Consider the following 15,331-nt stretch of genomic DNA (forward strand, 5'->3'; position numbering starts at 1 on the left):
ATCAGAGAGCAGAATGGGACACTCTGCAGAACTCACGGACTTCGAACGTGGTCAGGTGATTGGATGTCACTTGCGTCATATGTCTGTATGCAAGATTTCCGCACTCCTAAACATCCCTAGGTTTCTGATGTGTTAGTGAAGTGGAAACACACAAAAGAGTACAGGCCGACCTCATCTGTTGACTGACAGAGACCGCTGACAGTTGAAGAAGGTCGTAATGTGCAATAGGCAGACATCTATCTGCACCATCACACAGGAATTCCAACTGCTTCAGGACCACTGCAAGTACTATGAGAGTTAGGTGAGAGGTGAGAAAACTTTGATTTCATGGTCAAGCAGCTGCTCATAAGCCGCACATCACATCGATTAATGCCAAATGCCACCTCGCTTGGTGTAAAGAGCATAAACATTGGACAATTGAACAGTGGAAAAACGTTGTGTGGATTGCCAAATCACAATATACAATGTATTGATCCGATGGCGGGGTGTGGGTATGGCGAATGCCCAGTGAATGTCATCTGCCAGTGTGTGTAGTGCCAACAGTAAAATTCAGAGTCAGTGGTGTTATGGTGTGGTCATATTTTTCTGGAGGGGATTGCACCCCTTGTTGTTTTGCATGGAAATATCACAGCACCGGCCTAAATTGGTGTTTTAAGCACCTTCTTGCTTCCAACTGTTGAAGAGCAATTCAGGGATGGCAATTGCATCTTTCAACACCTTTTCGTAATGCATGGCCTGTGGCGGGGTGGTTACATGACAGTAACATCCCTGTAATGGACTGGCCTGCATAGAGTCCTCATCTGAATCCTACAGAATGTGTTAGAATGCCGACTTCATGCCAGGCCTCACTGACTGACATTGATACCTCTCCTCAGTGCAGCATTTGTGAAGAATGGGCTGCTATTCCCCAAGACCTAAGAAACCTTCCAGCACCTGATTGAATGTATGTCTGCTAGTGGAAGCTATCATCAAGGCTAAGGGTGGGCCAAAACCATATTGAAATCCAGCATTACCGATGGAGGGCACTATGAACTTGTAAGTCATTTTCAGCAAGGTGTCCGGATACTTTTGATCACATAGTGTATGTAGATGTACAGGTACATGCCTCACATGTTGTCCAACAAACATTGTATGGCATGGGTTTGAAGTAGTATCTTACAATGCAATCAGTAGCATACAATGTGACAATCAGGCACAGCAGTAGCAGAGGTTAAGTATCTGTTGATATTTCAGGATTCTTTCAGATGGTTAAGCTAAGTTGGTGGGTAAAAACTGCTCTTACCGGAACCTGACTTGTTCTCATAGTTGCAACATAAATACAATGTGTGTGTTTTTTAAAGTAAATACTGTATTGAAATAACAATAAAAAAGTAGACCTTTCTTAGCAATTTTATTTTCGCACGAGATCCTGAACTTTCATCTATTTTTCTTCATAGCTCCCATTGTAACTTACAGCCATCTACTGAATACCTTCTTCATACAGAAACATGTTGCCTGATTTTGACATCATCATCATCATCATCATCATGGTGCTGACCACTCAGATGGTTCTTCAAATGCAGGAACACATGGTAGTCACTGGGTGCTACATTGGAGCTGTGTGGAGAGTGATAAAGTTGTTCACAGCCATATGTTCCAGTCAGCTCTTGAGTTTAATTGGCCATATGTGGACAGGCATTGTCATGAAGCAAAATGATCCCCTTACTCAATCTCATGCCTTTTGTTTCGGGTTGAATAGTACCATTTTTTTAACTACTCACAATGTCATAAAACTTATGTTGTCACCAAGGGACAAAAATCCAAAAGCAACACCACCCTTCTGTCCCAAAAACTGTACACATGATATTCTGGGCTGGAATTTTTTGCCTGAATATCACTTTCTTGGATAATATTGAATGCCACCATTCTGTGGATTGCTGCTTTGATTAAAGTGTATTGTAAGCCAACCACATTTAATCACCTCTGACAATTTGGCTTCAAAACTTGTCATCTACCTCACAGTACCAATCTAGGAACATCAAAGAGTGACTGAGCACAATGTAGGGGGGCAGGTGTGTGTGTGTGTGTGTGTGTGTGTGTGTGTGTGTGTGTGTGTGTGTGTGTGTTTCCTACAAGCTTGAAAAAGGAAGTTTATTCCAAAAGCTAGCAAAGCTCTGTGTCTTTTGTTTGTGTACCTATTGATGATGCAGTGCTTCTGCCTTTTGGTGAGTCATCTTCTTTATTCCTAAATAATTTGTAATGGCTAAACATTTGCTTTTGTGCATCTCAGTCAGCATTTTGGTACCCTGCATGAGCATAACTTTCAATAATTTAAAATTTCTGTAATGACTGCATAAAGTAAACTTCTTGACACTAGAGTAAACTCATTACATAATGTCAAAATCACAAAGCATGTGTTCTCTCCCACTTTTTCATAAACTTTCTGCAAAAAATTGTCAGTAATGACTGAGGGTCACCTGCTTTATTCCTCATCAAGCAAATTCATATGGCCATCTTAAAAAGCTCTCACCCATTTCTGTACCATCCCAACACTCACAATGTTTTCTCCACACATTTCACTGATCTGATGATGAATTTCAACAACTTTCACACCTTTAGCACAAAGAAAATGAATAACAGCACATTTTTCACAACTGGCAGGATTATCAGCCTGAGGAGGCATTTCAAACACTCACAAACAATAATGTGAACCTGCCATTTCACTCTCTAATGTTATCTGTGGCTTGCCAACAGAGTGTGGTACACAGTGTGCATACATCAAATACCAACCACAACACTACAGTGCTGGAATTTCAAAATGGTATTTACTTTAAAGACATACTTAGCACACGTTAATGTAGATGTGTGTTTACCAACTGCACTTATTAAACAGTAAGCTGTAAAGGCAACTTGCTGACCTGTATCTCCTCAGGGTAGAAATGGAACCAGATTCTTAAAATGATTAGAGACACAGATTATATTTGAACCAGGTATTGGATTGGAATGATAGTTACAGTTTCTGTAACCATATTGGAGGGAAATGTAATAGTGGGGGCTGGAAAGGTATTTTAGAATAGGATAAAACATTACTGAGAATATCTGAAATGGCAACTTTGACAAGGTTATTAAAATGTTCACTGCGTCTTTTGTGTAGCATGCTTGGGACTGGCACAGTGGCAGCAACAAACCAGATGGGAGGGGCAATGGAGAATGCATTGACTAACTGAGAAGTCACTCAGATGAGATCAAGTCAACTGATATTACCTGGTAACAGTTATCATATTGTGCTCCTGATTTAGAATCAAACAACGGAAAATCCAGGATGGAATTGTGACAGTGTTATGAAAATGATAGATTGCTACTCACCATACAGGGAGATGTTGAGTTGGAGACAGGCACAATAAAAAGACTATCTAACTAGTAAGCTCTTGGCCAGAAGGCCTTCTTCTGAATCAGACAACATACACATCCATGTGGCCACCTTTAACGCACGCACACATTCACACGGTCTCAGCCCACACACAATGACCACTATCTCTGACTGTTGAGGCCAGACTGTTTAGTAGTCTTTTTTGTGCCTGTCTGTGACTCAGCATCTCCACTATATGATAAGTAGCAATCAATTCAGAACAACTGATTAGTTCGCATGTACCTTTGCAACTGGGACTCCAGCCCAGTGTATGGTACAGCCTCTCTCTACCTCTAATTAGTGGAATTCTTATTCTTGTTTGCAGTTTTTGTGGTAGAACCTTATATCATCAAAAATTTCATAAAAATTCATATACTGGTATTAATTTATTTCACAAAAAATGGATACAGGAAATATGGTTAACTTACCTATTTTTGTGTAGGTAACGTTTTTTTGGTTACAGTACTCATCATTAATGGGATTGTTACTCTTCTGTCTCATGACCTAAAATAAATACAGAAACATGAAACAGTTTTCATTAAATGGTTTATTGCAGATGAGAAACTGATGTAACAGTAAACACACACATCGAGAAACCTAAATGCACTCACCTGAGACAGTACCTACACAGATGAGACAGCTGACTTTCATGATTTTTGTTTATGATATGTTTTTTAGAATTTCCATTATTCTTACATACAATAAAAAAAGTTGTTTATGCCTATCAAGGCAAATGTTAACATTAACTGTGGGAACTGGTACAGATGAGGCCATATAAAAAGTAGCAGTTACCTAACAATACATCTCTGAGATTCTGTCTCTGTGCCTGATTAAAGAAGAATAAACTGATTGAATATGGTCAATGTACAGTAAATCACCAATCCCTGAAGGAGTCCTTATAACTTTTCTTCAGATTAATGCATACAGAGCACAAAAACTTGACAACCAATTTTGAAATTGGTGATAGTATCTACATCTACACCCATACCCAGCAAACAACTATGCCTCAGGCATCTCCTTAATATAAATTCAAATTTCCATGGCTTTGTCACTTAATTCAGAAGTTCTGGCTGAATGAAATTGCTTACAACAATTCCAAAATATGGAAAAAGAAATTAACTGGTGCACATAATATAAAGATAGTATTCCTGTAGCTCTCAGCTTCATAGTCCTGAACTGGCAGAAATCATAAAACTACAGGTAAATACGAGTGCATGGTTAAAGTTTCTAGGCCTGACAAAGAGAAGGCACATAAATTAAACTTTGATTTTGTTATGTTAGAAAAAACTAGTACACAAAGTACCCTCTGCCACACAGCTGAAGACGGTTTGCAGAGAATAGATGTTGATGTTGATGTAGATGTAGAGTATGAGAAGAGCTGCTGGCTAGTACTCACCTTGAGGTGGTAAAATCTGTAGTACTGCCAACAGAAATATCTAATGGTAAAAGAGACATATTACCTAGCATTTGGAGCTCATAGTTCCTTCATTGTGGGGGATAGAGGGATATTTTGGGAAGGTTATTTTTAATCTGCAGAGCACATGGACCCCAGGATGAGAAGACAACATGACAATGGGACAAGTTTTGGGACATGATTGACTATTGTCTGTATTTTTGTTGTCCATTCGGTGGAAAGCGCATCAGACATTTGTGGAAATTAAAGGATTATTTTGATACAGACAACGGTTTTTTAGATTAGGTACTCTCTATCCAATCCATATAATGATAGCTGTAAGAAACCCAGAAGTATCAGTGTAATATCAAAAGAAATGCCTTCACAGGTATGAATATTAAAATCCTAATGGTAAACCGCCGAAGGATTTGCTACAAAGTGCCAGAGTTTGAAGCACTCATGAAAAGCAGTGAAGCTTACATAATATTACATAATACTAAGTACAGAAGGCTGGTTGGAGCTTGAAATTGAAAGCAGTGAGATTTTTGGGGAAAATATAAGTGTATGTTGAAAGGACAGGCAAATTGGAAATGGAGGTGGTGTATTTGTCACAGTAGACAAAAAAACTCAAATCCACCAAGACAGAAATTGAAGATGCATGTGAGATTGTTTGGGCAAGACTCAGTATCAGGGGTGGGCTTAAAATGAAAACTGGATCCTTCTGTTGCCCACCAGATTCATCTCCTGACATAACTGTAAACTTCAGAGAAAATCTCTTTCACTTGCATGTAAGTTCCCCAACCATACTGTAATCATTGGAAGAGACATTAATTATCCAACAACGGATTGGGAAAATTACAGTTTTGTACAGTGATTTTTGGAAATCAAGAAATATTTTGTTAGTGGTGCCACTGTAGGTTAGGATAATAGGACACACTGATTGGGCAGTGCAGAAGTGCCAGTGAACACAGGTTTTTTGAGACATTGAAAGTAGGGCAGTTCAGTGCCACACATACAGCTGCTAAAGTTATGTGATAGTGTTGGTAGCATTTAGAATATTTCATGCAGATGCATATGATTGATTGAGGCAACTGTCTACAGCACACCTGCAGCCATGATGTTTGAGCTCTGGCAGCAGGACTTGGCACTGCATCATGTGGTCACAAACCAGCACCATGATCGGTTTTGCAGAGCCAAGTGGAGGGGTGCCATGACACCAGATGTGTGAGAAGTGCTCAGGGGACATACCATCAGAAAAGCGTGAGTCAACAACTGACAGTGCTTGGCATACCACAGCAAACTTGTTACTACAGGATGGTTGTGCCCTCTCCAATATCAGATGACAACAAAGGCCTTCTCAGTGGCATCTCGAAATGTGGCAAGTTGGAATATGATACATATGTCATATTTTCTGCTCTCAAGACTAGCTAAAATTTTTTACTCTTTTTACCTAAAACAGTTAGTTGCACATGTAGTCAGTAATATGCCCAGGAATATGTAAAACTGTCATTTATGTAACAGCTCAGTTGTTTCTACGTATCTTCCTAATTACAGTGGTGCAAGTGGTTTCAATGGAAGCTTGAGCAATTAAAAGTTCCAGCTAATTGAAACTATAACAACATCATACACTGAAGCATCAAAGAAACTGGTATACGCATGCATATTCAAATACAGAGATATGTAAACAGCCAGAACACGGAACTGTGCCTATATAAGACATCAAGTGTCAGGTGCAGTTGTTAGATTGGTCACTGCTGCTACAACAGCAGGTTATCAAGATTTAAGTGAGTTTGAATGCGATGTTACAGTCATCACACAAGTGATGGGACACTGCATCTCCCAAGATAGCGATGAAGTGGGGTTTTTCCCATACAACCATTTCATGAGTGTACCATGGCTATCAGGAACCCAGTAAAACATCGCTGTGGCTGGGAAAATATCTGGCAAGAAAAGGACCAATGACAACTGAAGAGAATCATTCAAAGTGACAGAAGTGCAACCCTTCCACAAATTGCTGCAGATCTCAATGTTGGCCATCAACAAGTATCAGTGTGTGAACCATTCAACGAAGCATCATCGATATAGGCTTTTGGAGCTGAAGGCCCACTTGTGTACTCTTGATGGCTGCATGACACAAAGCTTTATACCTCCCCTGGGCCCATCAACACTGACATTGAACTGTGGTAACTGGAATAATTGATAATTGAAAAAATCAATTCATCACTGTACAAAAGCAATAAAGTGGCAGGTATATTTTGCAGCCAAGTATTTGCAGCCAAGTATGTTGCAGCCAAAATAGACAAGCATGGCAATGGACAAAGTGCTCTTCAGTGTCTCTGGTCTTATCTGACAAACAGAAGGTGAAGAGCAATCATAACATGTAATACAACAAACTGTGCTTCTCAGTGGAATACAGTTTCACAAGAAGCCCCTCAAAGCTCAGTCTTAGGGCCAATTTTGTCTTATACATCAATGTTTTGCTTCTCAATATTGGTACCTAACCAATCATGTTTGCCAAGGATACTTCAGTACTTACTGAAAAAGAAAATGCAAGAGAAATTAAAGATGACATCCTAAATGCACTAACAAATGTAGATGCTTTGTTTCAACAAAACGTTTTTTAAAAAAGAAATATGTAATCAGTCTTCTGAATGGTTTGGTGTGGCTTGCCATGAATTCCTCTTCTGTGCCAACTTTTTTGTTTCTGAGTAGTACTTGCAAGTTATGTCCTCAGTTATTTTCTGATTCTATCCCAATCTTGTGTCTATCTCTAGAGTTTTTACCGTCTGCAGTTGCCTTCAGTACCATGGAAGTTATTCCCTAATGTCTTAACAGATGTCCTATCATGTTGCCCTTTCTTCTTGTCAGTGTTTCCCATATGTTTCTTTACTCACCGATTCTGCAGAGAACCTCATTCCTTATCTGAACAGACCACCTAATTTTCAGCATTCTTCATATTCACTACATCTCAGATGCACCTATTCTTTTAAGTTCTGGTTTCCTGCAGCCTATGTCTCACTGCCGTACATTTCTGTGATTCAAACTTATATTCTGAGAAACTTCTTCCTCAAATTAAGACTTGATACTAGTAGACTTTTCTTGACCAGGAATGCCCTTTTTTTTCAGTGGTAGACTGCTTTTTATGTCTTCTTTGCTACATCTATCATAAGTTATTTTGCTGCCTAGGTAACAGAATTATTTAACTTTGTCTACTTTACGATCACCAAATATGATGTTAAATCTCCTGCTGTTCCCATTTCTGCTACTTCTCATTTCCTTAATCTTTCTTCAGTTTACTCTTGTTCCATATTCTATACACATTAGCCAACTCATGCCATTCGAAGATCCTATAATCCTTCTTCACTGAGGATAACAATGTCACCAGTGAATCTTGTCATTGATATTCTTTCACCTTGAACTTTAATCCCACTCTCGGACCTTTCTTTTACTTCCATCAAACAATGGAAACTCCAGGTCAGAATATCAACAATTTAGGAAAAGACAGATGGCATTTTTCATAAAGATGACATGTTAAGTTTCTGACTGGTAAAATTATAAGACATCTTTCAGCCATAGATTTGTCAGAAAAAGAAGGACAAAAACACAACATTCATTCACACAGGCAAGCACACCTCGCACACAAATGTCCACTGACTCAGGCAGCTTGAACAAGAGTGCAACTGCCATGTCGAATGGAAGCAGCAATCTAGAGAGGGTGGGGAAAGAGAAGGGATAGCAGAGTATGAGTGAGGAGAGATGGGAGCACTGTCTGGCTAGTTGTGCAGGGACTAGATTGCCAACTGGCACAGAGTCGGGAGGTTGTGGGACAAGGAGGTGGGGAAAATGGAGTGAGAAAAGAGAGGATTGAAGGAAGATCGGTGGGCACAGCAGTAGAGGGCAGCACACAAAGAGGGTGGGATATGAGAATGGGGAGGAGCTAATAGGACAGAGGAGGTGGAAACTGTTGGACAGAGAGTGTGGGGATAGTGTATTACCCTAGGTAGAGGCCACGATAATTCTGGGAGCAGGGAACGTGTTGCAAGGATTACTCCCATCTGTGCAGTTCAGAAAATCTGGTGGTGGAGGAGAGGATCCAAGCAGCCCAGGTAGTGGAACAGCCACTGAAATCAAGCATGTTATATTCAGCTGCATGTTGTGCCACAGAGTGGTCTACTTTTCTCATGGCCACAGTTTGGTTGTGGCCATTCATCCTGGTGGACAGCTAGCTGGCAGCAGTACCAATATAAAAAACTGTGCAATGATTGCAGCACAGCTGGTATATGATATGGCTGTTTTCACAGGCAGCCCAGCCTCTGATAATGTAGGATAAGCCTGTACAGTACTGGAATAAGTGCTGGGTGGATGACTTTGGCAGGTCTTGAATCTAGGTCTTCCACAAGGAAGTGATATTTGTGGCAAGGTGCTGGGACTGGAAGTGGACAGGGATGAACCAGGATGTTGTAGAGGTTGCATGGGCAATGGAACATCACTTTAGGAGGGATGGAAAGGATGTTGGGTGGGACATCCCTCATTTCAGGGTCTGATAATAGGTAATCAAAGCCCTAGCGACGGATGAAGTTCAGTTGTTGCAGTCTGGGTACTGGGTGATAAGGGGGGGGGGGGGCTTTGTGGCTGGTACTTGAGTATGGCAAGAGGATTGGGGGGTGTGAGGGGAAATGATACAGGAGATCTGTTTGTGGACTAGGTCTGGGAATAGTGCCTGTCTGTGAAGGCCTTGATGGGCTCTCAGCATACTGGGCAAGGGAGCCATTATCACTGCAGATACACAGTCCCCAGGTGCCAGATCATAAGGGAGACATGTTTTGGTGTGAAAGGGATGAAAGCAGTCAAAATGCAAGTCTGTTCATGGATGATGAGTTTAATGAGGTCAGAGGTGTGTATGGAGCCATCAGAGAGGAGGAGATCAACGTCTAGGAAGGTGACATGCTGGGTTGAGGACGACCAGATGAAGAAGATGTGAGAGAAGGTGTTGAGGTTGTGAAGGAATGAAGGTAGGGTGTCATTGCCTGGAGTCCATCATGTTTTGGGAGGCTACAAAGGTCTCCTCTACATGGCCCATAAACACATTAGCACAGGAGGGTGCTATGCAGGTGCCCATGGCTGTGCTGTGGGTTTGTTTGTATACCTTCCTGTCAAAGGATAAATAGTTGTGAGTTAGGATAAAGTTAGTAAGGTGAATGAGGAATGTGGTTGTGGGTTTGGAGTCTGAAAGATGTTGGGGAAGGTAGTTTTTAATAGCGGTAAGACCATGGGCATGAGGGATGTTGATGTACAGGATTCCCATCATTGCTTCTTTGACACATTTACTGAACAGCAAGGGCGAAAGACTACATCCCTGTATTATACACATTTTAATCTGTGGACTTCATTCTTAGTCTTTCACTCTTATTCTTCCATCATGGTTCTCATACATATTGTAAATTACCCATGTTTCCCTATAGCTTACCCCTATTTTTCTCATGATTTCAAACATTTTGCAACATTTTAGATTGTTGAGCACTTTTTCCAGGTTGACAGATCCTATGAACATGTCTTGATTTTTCTTCAGTCTTGCTGCCTCAACCACAATATTAGAACTGCCTCCCTGGTGTTTCTATCTTTCCTAAAGCCAAACTGATGGTCATCTAACACATCCTCAATTTTCTTTTCCATTCTTCTGTGTATTATTCTTGACAGCAACTTGGGTGCATGAGCTGTAAAACTGATTGTGTGATAATTTTCACACTTGTTGGCTCTTGCTATTTTTGGAATTGTGTGGATAATGTTTTTCCAAAAGTCTGATAGTATATTGCCAGTCAGATGTATTCCATACTGCAATGTGAATAATTGTTTTGTTGCCACTTCCCCCAATGATTTTACAAACTCCAATGGAATATTACCTATCTCTTCTGCCTTATTTGATTTTAAGTCTTCCAAAGCTCTTTTAAATTCTGACTCTAATACTTGATCCCCTATCTCCTCCCTGTTGACTCCTGTTTCTTCTTCTATCACATGATCAGACAAACCCTTCCCCTCATAGGGGCCTTTAATGTACTCTTTCCATCTATCAACTATCTCCTCAGCATTTCACAGTGGAATTCCCGTTGCACTCTTAATGTTACTGCCCTTGGTTTTAATTTCACCAAAAGATGTTTTGATTCTTCTATATACCGACTCAGTTGTTTCAACAATAATTTCTTTTTCAATTTCTTTACTGTTTCATGAAGGCATTTCACCTTAGCTTCCCTCCACTTCTTATTTATTTCATTCCTAAGTGACTTCTATTTCTGTATAGCCAAATTTCCAGAACATTTTGTGCCTCTTCCTTTTATCAATCACCTGAGGTATTTCTTCTGTCATTTAGGTTTTTTTTGCAGTTTCTTTTCTTGTAACTACATTTTTCTCTCCAACTTAGGTTATTGCCATTTTCAGAAATGTCCTTTCCTCTCACCTGAACTGCCTATAGAGCAATTCATTATCACAATATCTATAGCCTCAGAGAACTTCAAGCATATCTCTTCAGTCCTTAATGCTTCCAGACCCCTCTTTGTGTATTGGTTTTTCCTGATTAGTGACTTAAACTTCAGCATAATCTTCATAATTATCAAATTGTGACTTAAGTCTATATCTGCCCCTGGGTATGCATTATTATTCAGTGTCTGGTTTCAGAATCTCTGCCTGACCATGATGTAATCTAACTGAAATCTATCTATATCTACTGACCTTTTTCAAGTATACTTCCTCCTCTGATGATTCTTGAACAGAGTATTGGCTATTACCATCTAAAATGTATTGCAGAACTCAATTAGTCTTTCTTCTCTCTCATTCCTACTATCAAACCCATACTCTCCCACAGCCCATTCTTCTACTCCTTTCCCTACAACTGCATTCCAGTTCCTCATGAATATTAGATTTTCATCTCCCTTTACATGCTCTATTACCCATTCAAAATCCTAATATACATCCCCTATCTCTTCATCTTCAGCTTGTGATGCTGGCATATATGCCAGTAGTGTTGTCGTTGGTGGTGGTTGGTGTCAATTCTTAGAACAACACTGTCATGGAACTGTTCAAAGCAACTCACTCTCTGTCCTTCATTCCCTTTCATAACAAATCCTACTTCTGTTATACTACTTCATGCTGCTGTTAGTATTACCCTACACTCATCTGACCAGAAATCCTTGTCTTGTTTCCATTTAGCTTCACTGACACCCACTGTACCTAGATTGAGTCTTAATGTTTTCCTTTCCAGACTTTTTAGCATCCCTATCACATTCAAGCTTCTGACATCCAAAGCCCCAACTCGTAGAATACTATCCTTTCATTTGTTATTCATTCTTTTTCTAATGGCAACCTCCAGCTGGGCAGTCCCCTTCCAGAGATCATTGTCGCAGATTAATGTCAAGTCTTTTGCCAATGGAGATATCATCATGACACTTTTTCAATTGCAGACCACATGTCCTATGGATACAGGTTATGTGTCTTCAATAGAGTGATTTCCATTGCCTTCTGCATCCTCATGTCATTGATCATTGCTGATTCTTCCAGCTTATAGTGAAAGTTTCCCATTCCAAGGGCAAGAGAGTACCCTGAATCTCTGTTGTTCCTTTGTCCTCTCTGACAAGGCTACTGGCAGATTTGAGGTTGAATTCATACGCTGGAAGTCTTTGGCTTATGATTCTCTGTTTACACAGGTTAAAACCAAACAACCAAAAATCATACATGAAATCAAGTGATGTAAGTGTTCAGTCCATCAAATTCTGAGGATTAAATGTGGGTGAAAATCTAAGCTGGCAGGCACACATTGATTATTATGTTACTAAATTAAACAGCCTTGCTTTTGCAATGGACATACTCTCTGGGGTAATAGACAAACAGCAAGAAGTTGGTGTACTACAGATACTTTGAATCCATAATTACATATGGTTCAGTTTTTGGGGAGAGTTCAAGCCATTCCAAGAACCATGCTACTTCAAAAAAGAATCATTAGAAAAATGTGTACTGCCCATCCAAGAACCTAAAAATGGTACCTGTTTCTATACTGTACATATTCGAGATTGCCATCTTTTTACACAGTAATCCAGAGCTAACTGATGAAAACCATTTCAAACCATGTGCAACACAGACGCAAAGATAATTTCATGTTTCCAAAGAACTGTTTAATACTCCACCAACAGACAACCCACTGCATGGGAATAAAAACCTACAATAAACAAACGATGTACTGAGCATGGTGAAAGCTTCACTACTGGTGGAAAACTGCTACTATGTCTGGGAAATTCAGGCGCTAAATACTCATAAATCATAAGGAAAACAATTTAATAATATTACTATGCTCAACAAAAAAGTGTGCTTGTAAAAATAGTTGTACAGAATTAAATAACTATGTACATCATAAGACAAAAACTGACAAGACTCCTGTATGATAGTTCTCAAATGATCTGTGTCTCCCATTTTCAGATACATTCATCTTCTCAATAAAATTCTACCTTATGGAATGTAAACTTATCTACTGTGTAAAATTAATACCATTCTGGTGTCACAATAGGTTTATACAACATAAGGAAGTAGGAATAAGCTTTACGCTTAAGCAGAGTCAGTCAAAATGAGAATAATAATAACATAGTAATATCAGTATAGATGGATGAAACATTTAATAAGTACAAATACAGTGAAACCCCACTTTTACACTTTTCAAGGAACTTACAAAAATGGTTTTAAGCTGTAAAAGTAATGTATAGTATAACCCCTTGCATTTTATGTATGTGCACATAATAGGCATCAAAATATTCATGTGAGGGACTTGTTTATTATCTAATAATGGTTTATTATCTAATAAAAACCATGGATATAATGGGAACTGATAACTGGGAAGCAGAAACATTTAACTTGATTTCATACATCATTATCAATGTTTCTGTAATGCCTGCAGCTGTCATTCATTATTTAAATAATGAAACACTGCAACAGTTACATATTTTTTCATGCTTAGCACAGTGTGTTTCGAGAATTTTTTCTCCAGATCAAGTGCAAATATTTACGTAAGTATTTTGTGTGGTGTTTGCATATGTGCTGTTCTGCATCTCTTGAACTGTAGTCATCTTTTTGAGGTTACCTGGTACTGTGCTCCTTCAGTTATGTAGATAACCACACACATGCAAACTATCACTCACATTGTTTTTTTGTGTAACATCACAAAAAATACGTACTTAAATATTGCACTTAATGATGAGAATAAACCCTTGAAACACATTTTGCTCAGCATGAGAATATACGTAATTCACGCTGTGTTTAAACCAAAAACATCTGAGCAACGCAAACTGAATGAAGGTGTCAACTGCCACTACAAGCAGCTAAAAGATGAAACACCCCAAATATGGTTCGACAGAGGTGTGATGATGATTACCACAATCACAAAACTGCACATGCACTGTAGGGACAGTTTGGAAATAGATGTGATTGGTCATGATACATTTATTCATACAAACCTAGTTACTCCTATAAGCCACCATGCAGAGTAAAGTTTGGCAGTGGCAGGAGATACAGCACAAATTGGCCCAACTTTTACACATTTACTGGTTGAAATCCAGTATGTAGAGCATCCTGGTGTCAAGAAACTTAGCCACATAATGTTTGTAACCACTGCTTGTCAGCCAATGTCATGCCAGCATCATTTTATGTCAGTTTTTTTTCCACAAATGGCTATGGAGTACAAGCTTGGTGTTTGTTAGGGAAATGATGATTTACTTTTTTAAGGTAAAATACTTCAGTGTTTGGTTTGATTGAAATAAGGTATTTATGTTTCCTATTGTGTGCACAACAATCTGTACACAATTATTTTTAAGATTATCATACAAAAGCTTACTTAAAGAGCAGATTACTTGTCTTGTTGATAGTAACAAACTTTAATGTAATGAGGAATACTGGTAGGTGGTAATGGTCTTATCATCTGCAAACACTAAGGTACTGAAAGGGAGATGTGGTGTAATGGAAATTAGAGGCCGTTATACCATGATTCTTACTGGCCCAGTGTGTTCAAGTGAGAAGATAAGATAATAGTGCAATAACTATTTAGTTATTGGATTCTGAATTTATTTTCTTATGTAAATATGTTGTTTTCATCATTCTGTACAAAAATGTTTGTTTCTGTTTGTTTCATATAATAAGTAAGAGTGCCCTGATGTGCTGACAGCAACACCTTTGCTGCTGCTGCCAGGGATATTAAGCCAAACACTACCACATGCTAACTGATGGCCATCACAGAGAAGAAAGTTCTACTAGCAACTGTTGCCAGTTTCTGTCATCAATTGATTTACTTCCCAAAGATATTGTAATTGCATAATTAACATGTAATGAGATTATGGATCAGTTTTCTTGTTGACATCTTACTGTCAAAAACTGTTATGCATTTTCAAGTAATGAAGTCCACAAGAAGTGAGACATAAAGGAACTGCAGACATTGGCTGTGAGTGGCCAATATCTGTAATGCCTTTTTGTCTTAAATCATAGTGGCTCCTGGATCAAACTGATGTCTGTTCTTTTGGATGTGT

General features: G+C 39.2%; 1 protein-coding gene across 1 annotated transcript in view; it reads right to left on the reverse strand.

The window, feature by feature from the left end:
* Positions 1 to 15,331, reverse strand: part of LOC126092254 (uncharacterized) — a 353,514-nt gene that overhangs the window by 63,840 nt on the left and 274,343 nt on the right. The window contains exon 10 of the mRNA XM_049907766.1: positions 3,817 to 3,892. Within this exon, the coding sequence (XP_049763723.1) occupies positions 3,817 to 3,892 (76 nt within the window). The remainder of the gene's footprint in view (positions 1 to 3,816; positions 3,893 to 15,331) is intronic.

This window comes from Schistocerca cancellata, chromosome 7 (assembly GCF_023864275.1).
Source record: "Schistocerca cancellata isolate TAMUIC-IGC-003103 chromosome 7, iqSchCanc2.1, whole genome shotgun sequence".
In the NCBI taxonomy this organism is placed as follows: Eukaryota; Metazoa; Arthropoda; class Insecta; order Orthoptera; family Acrididae; genus Schistocerca; species Schistocerca cancellata.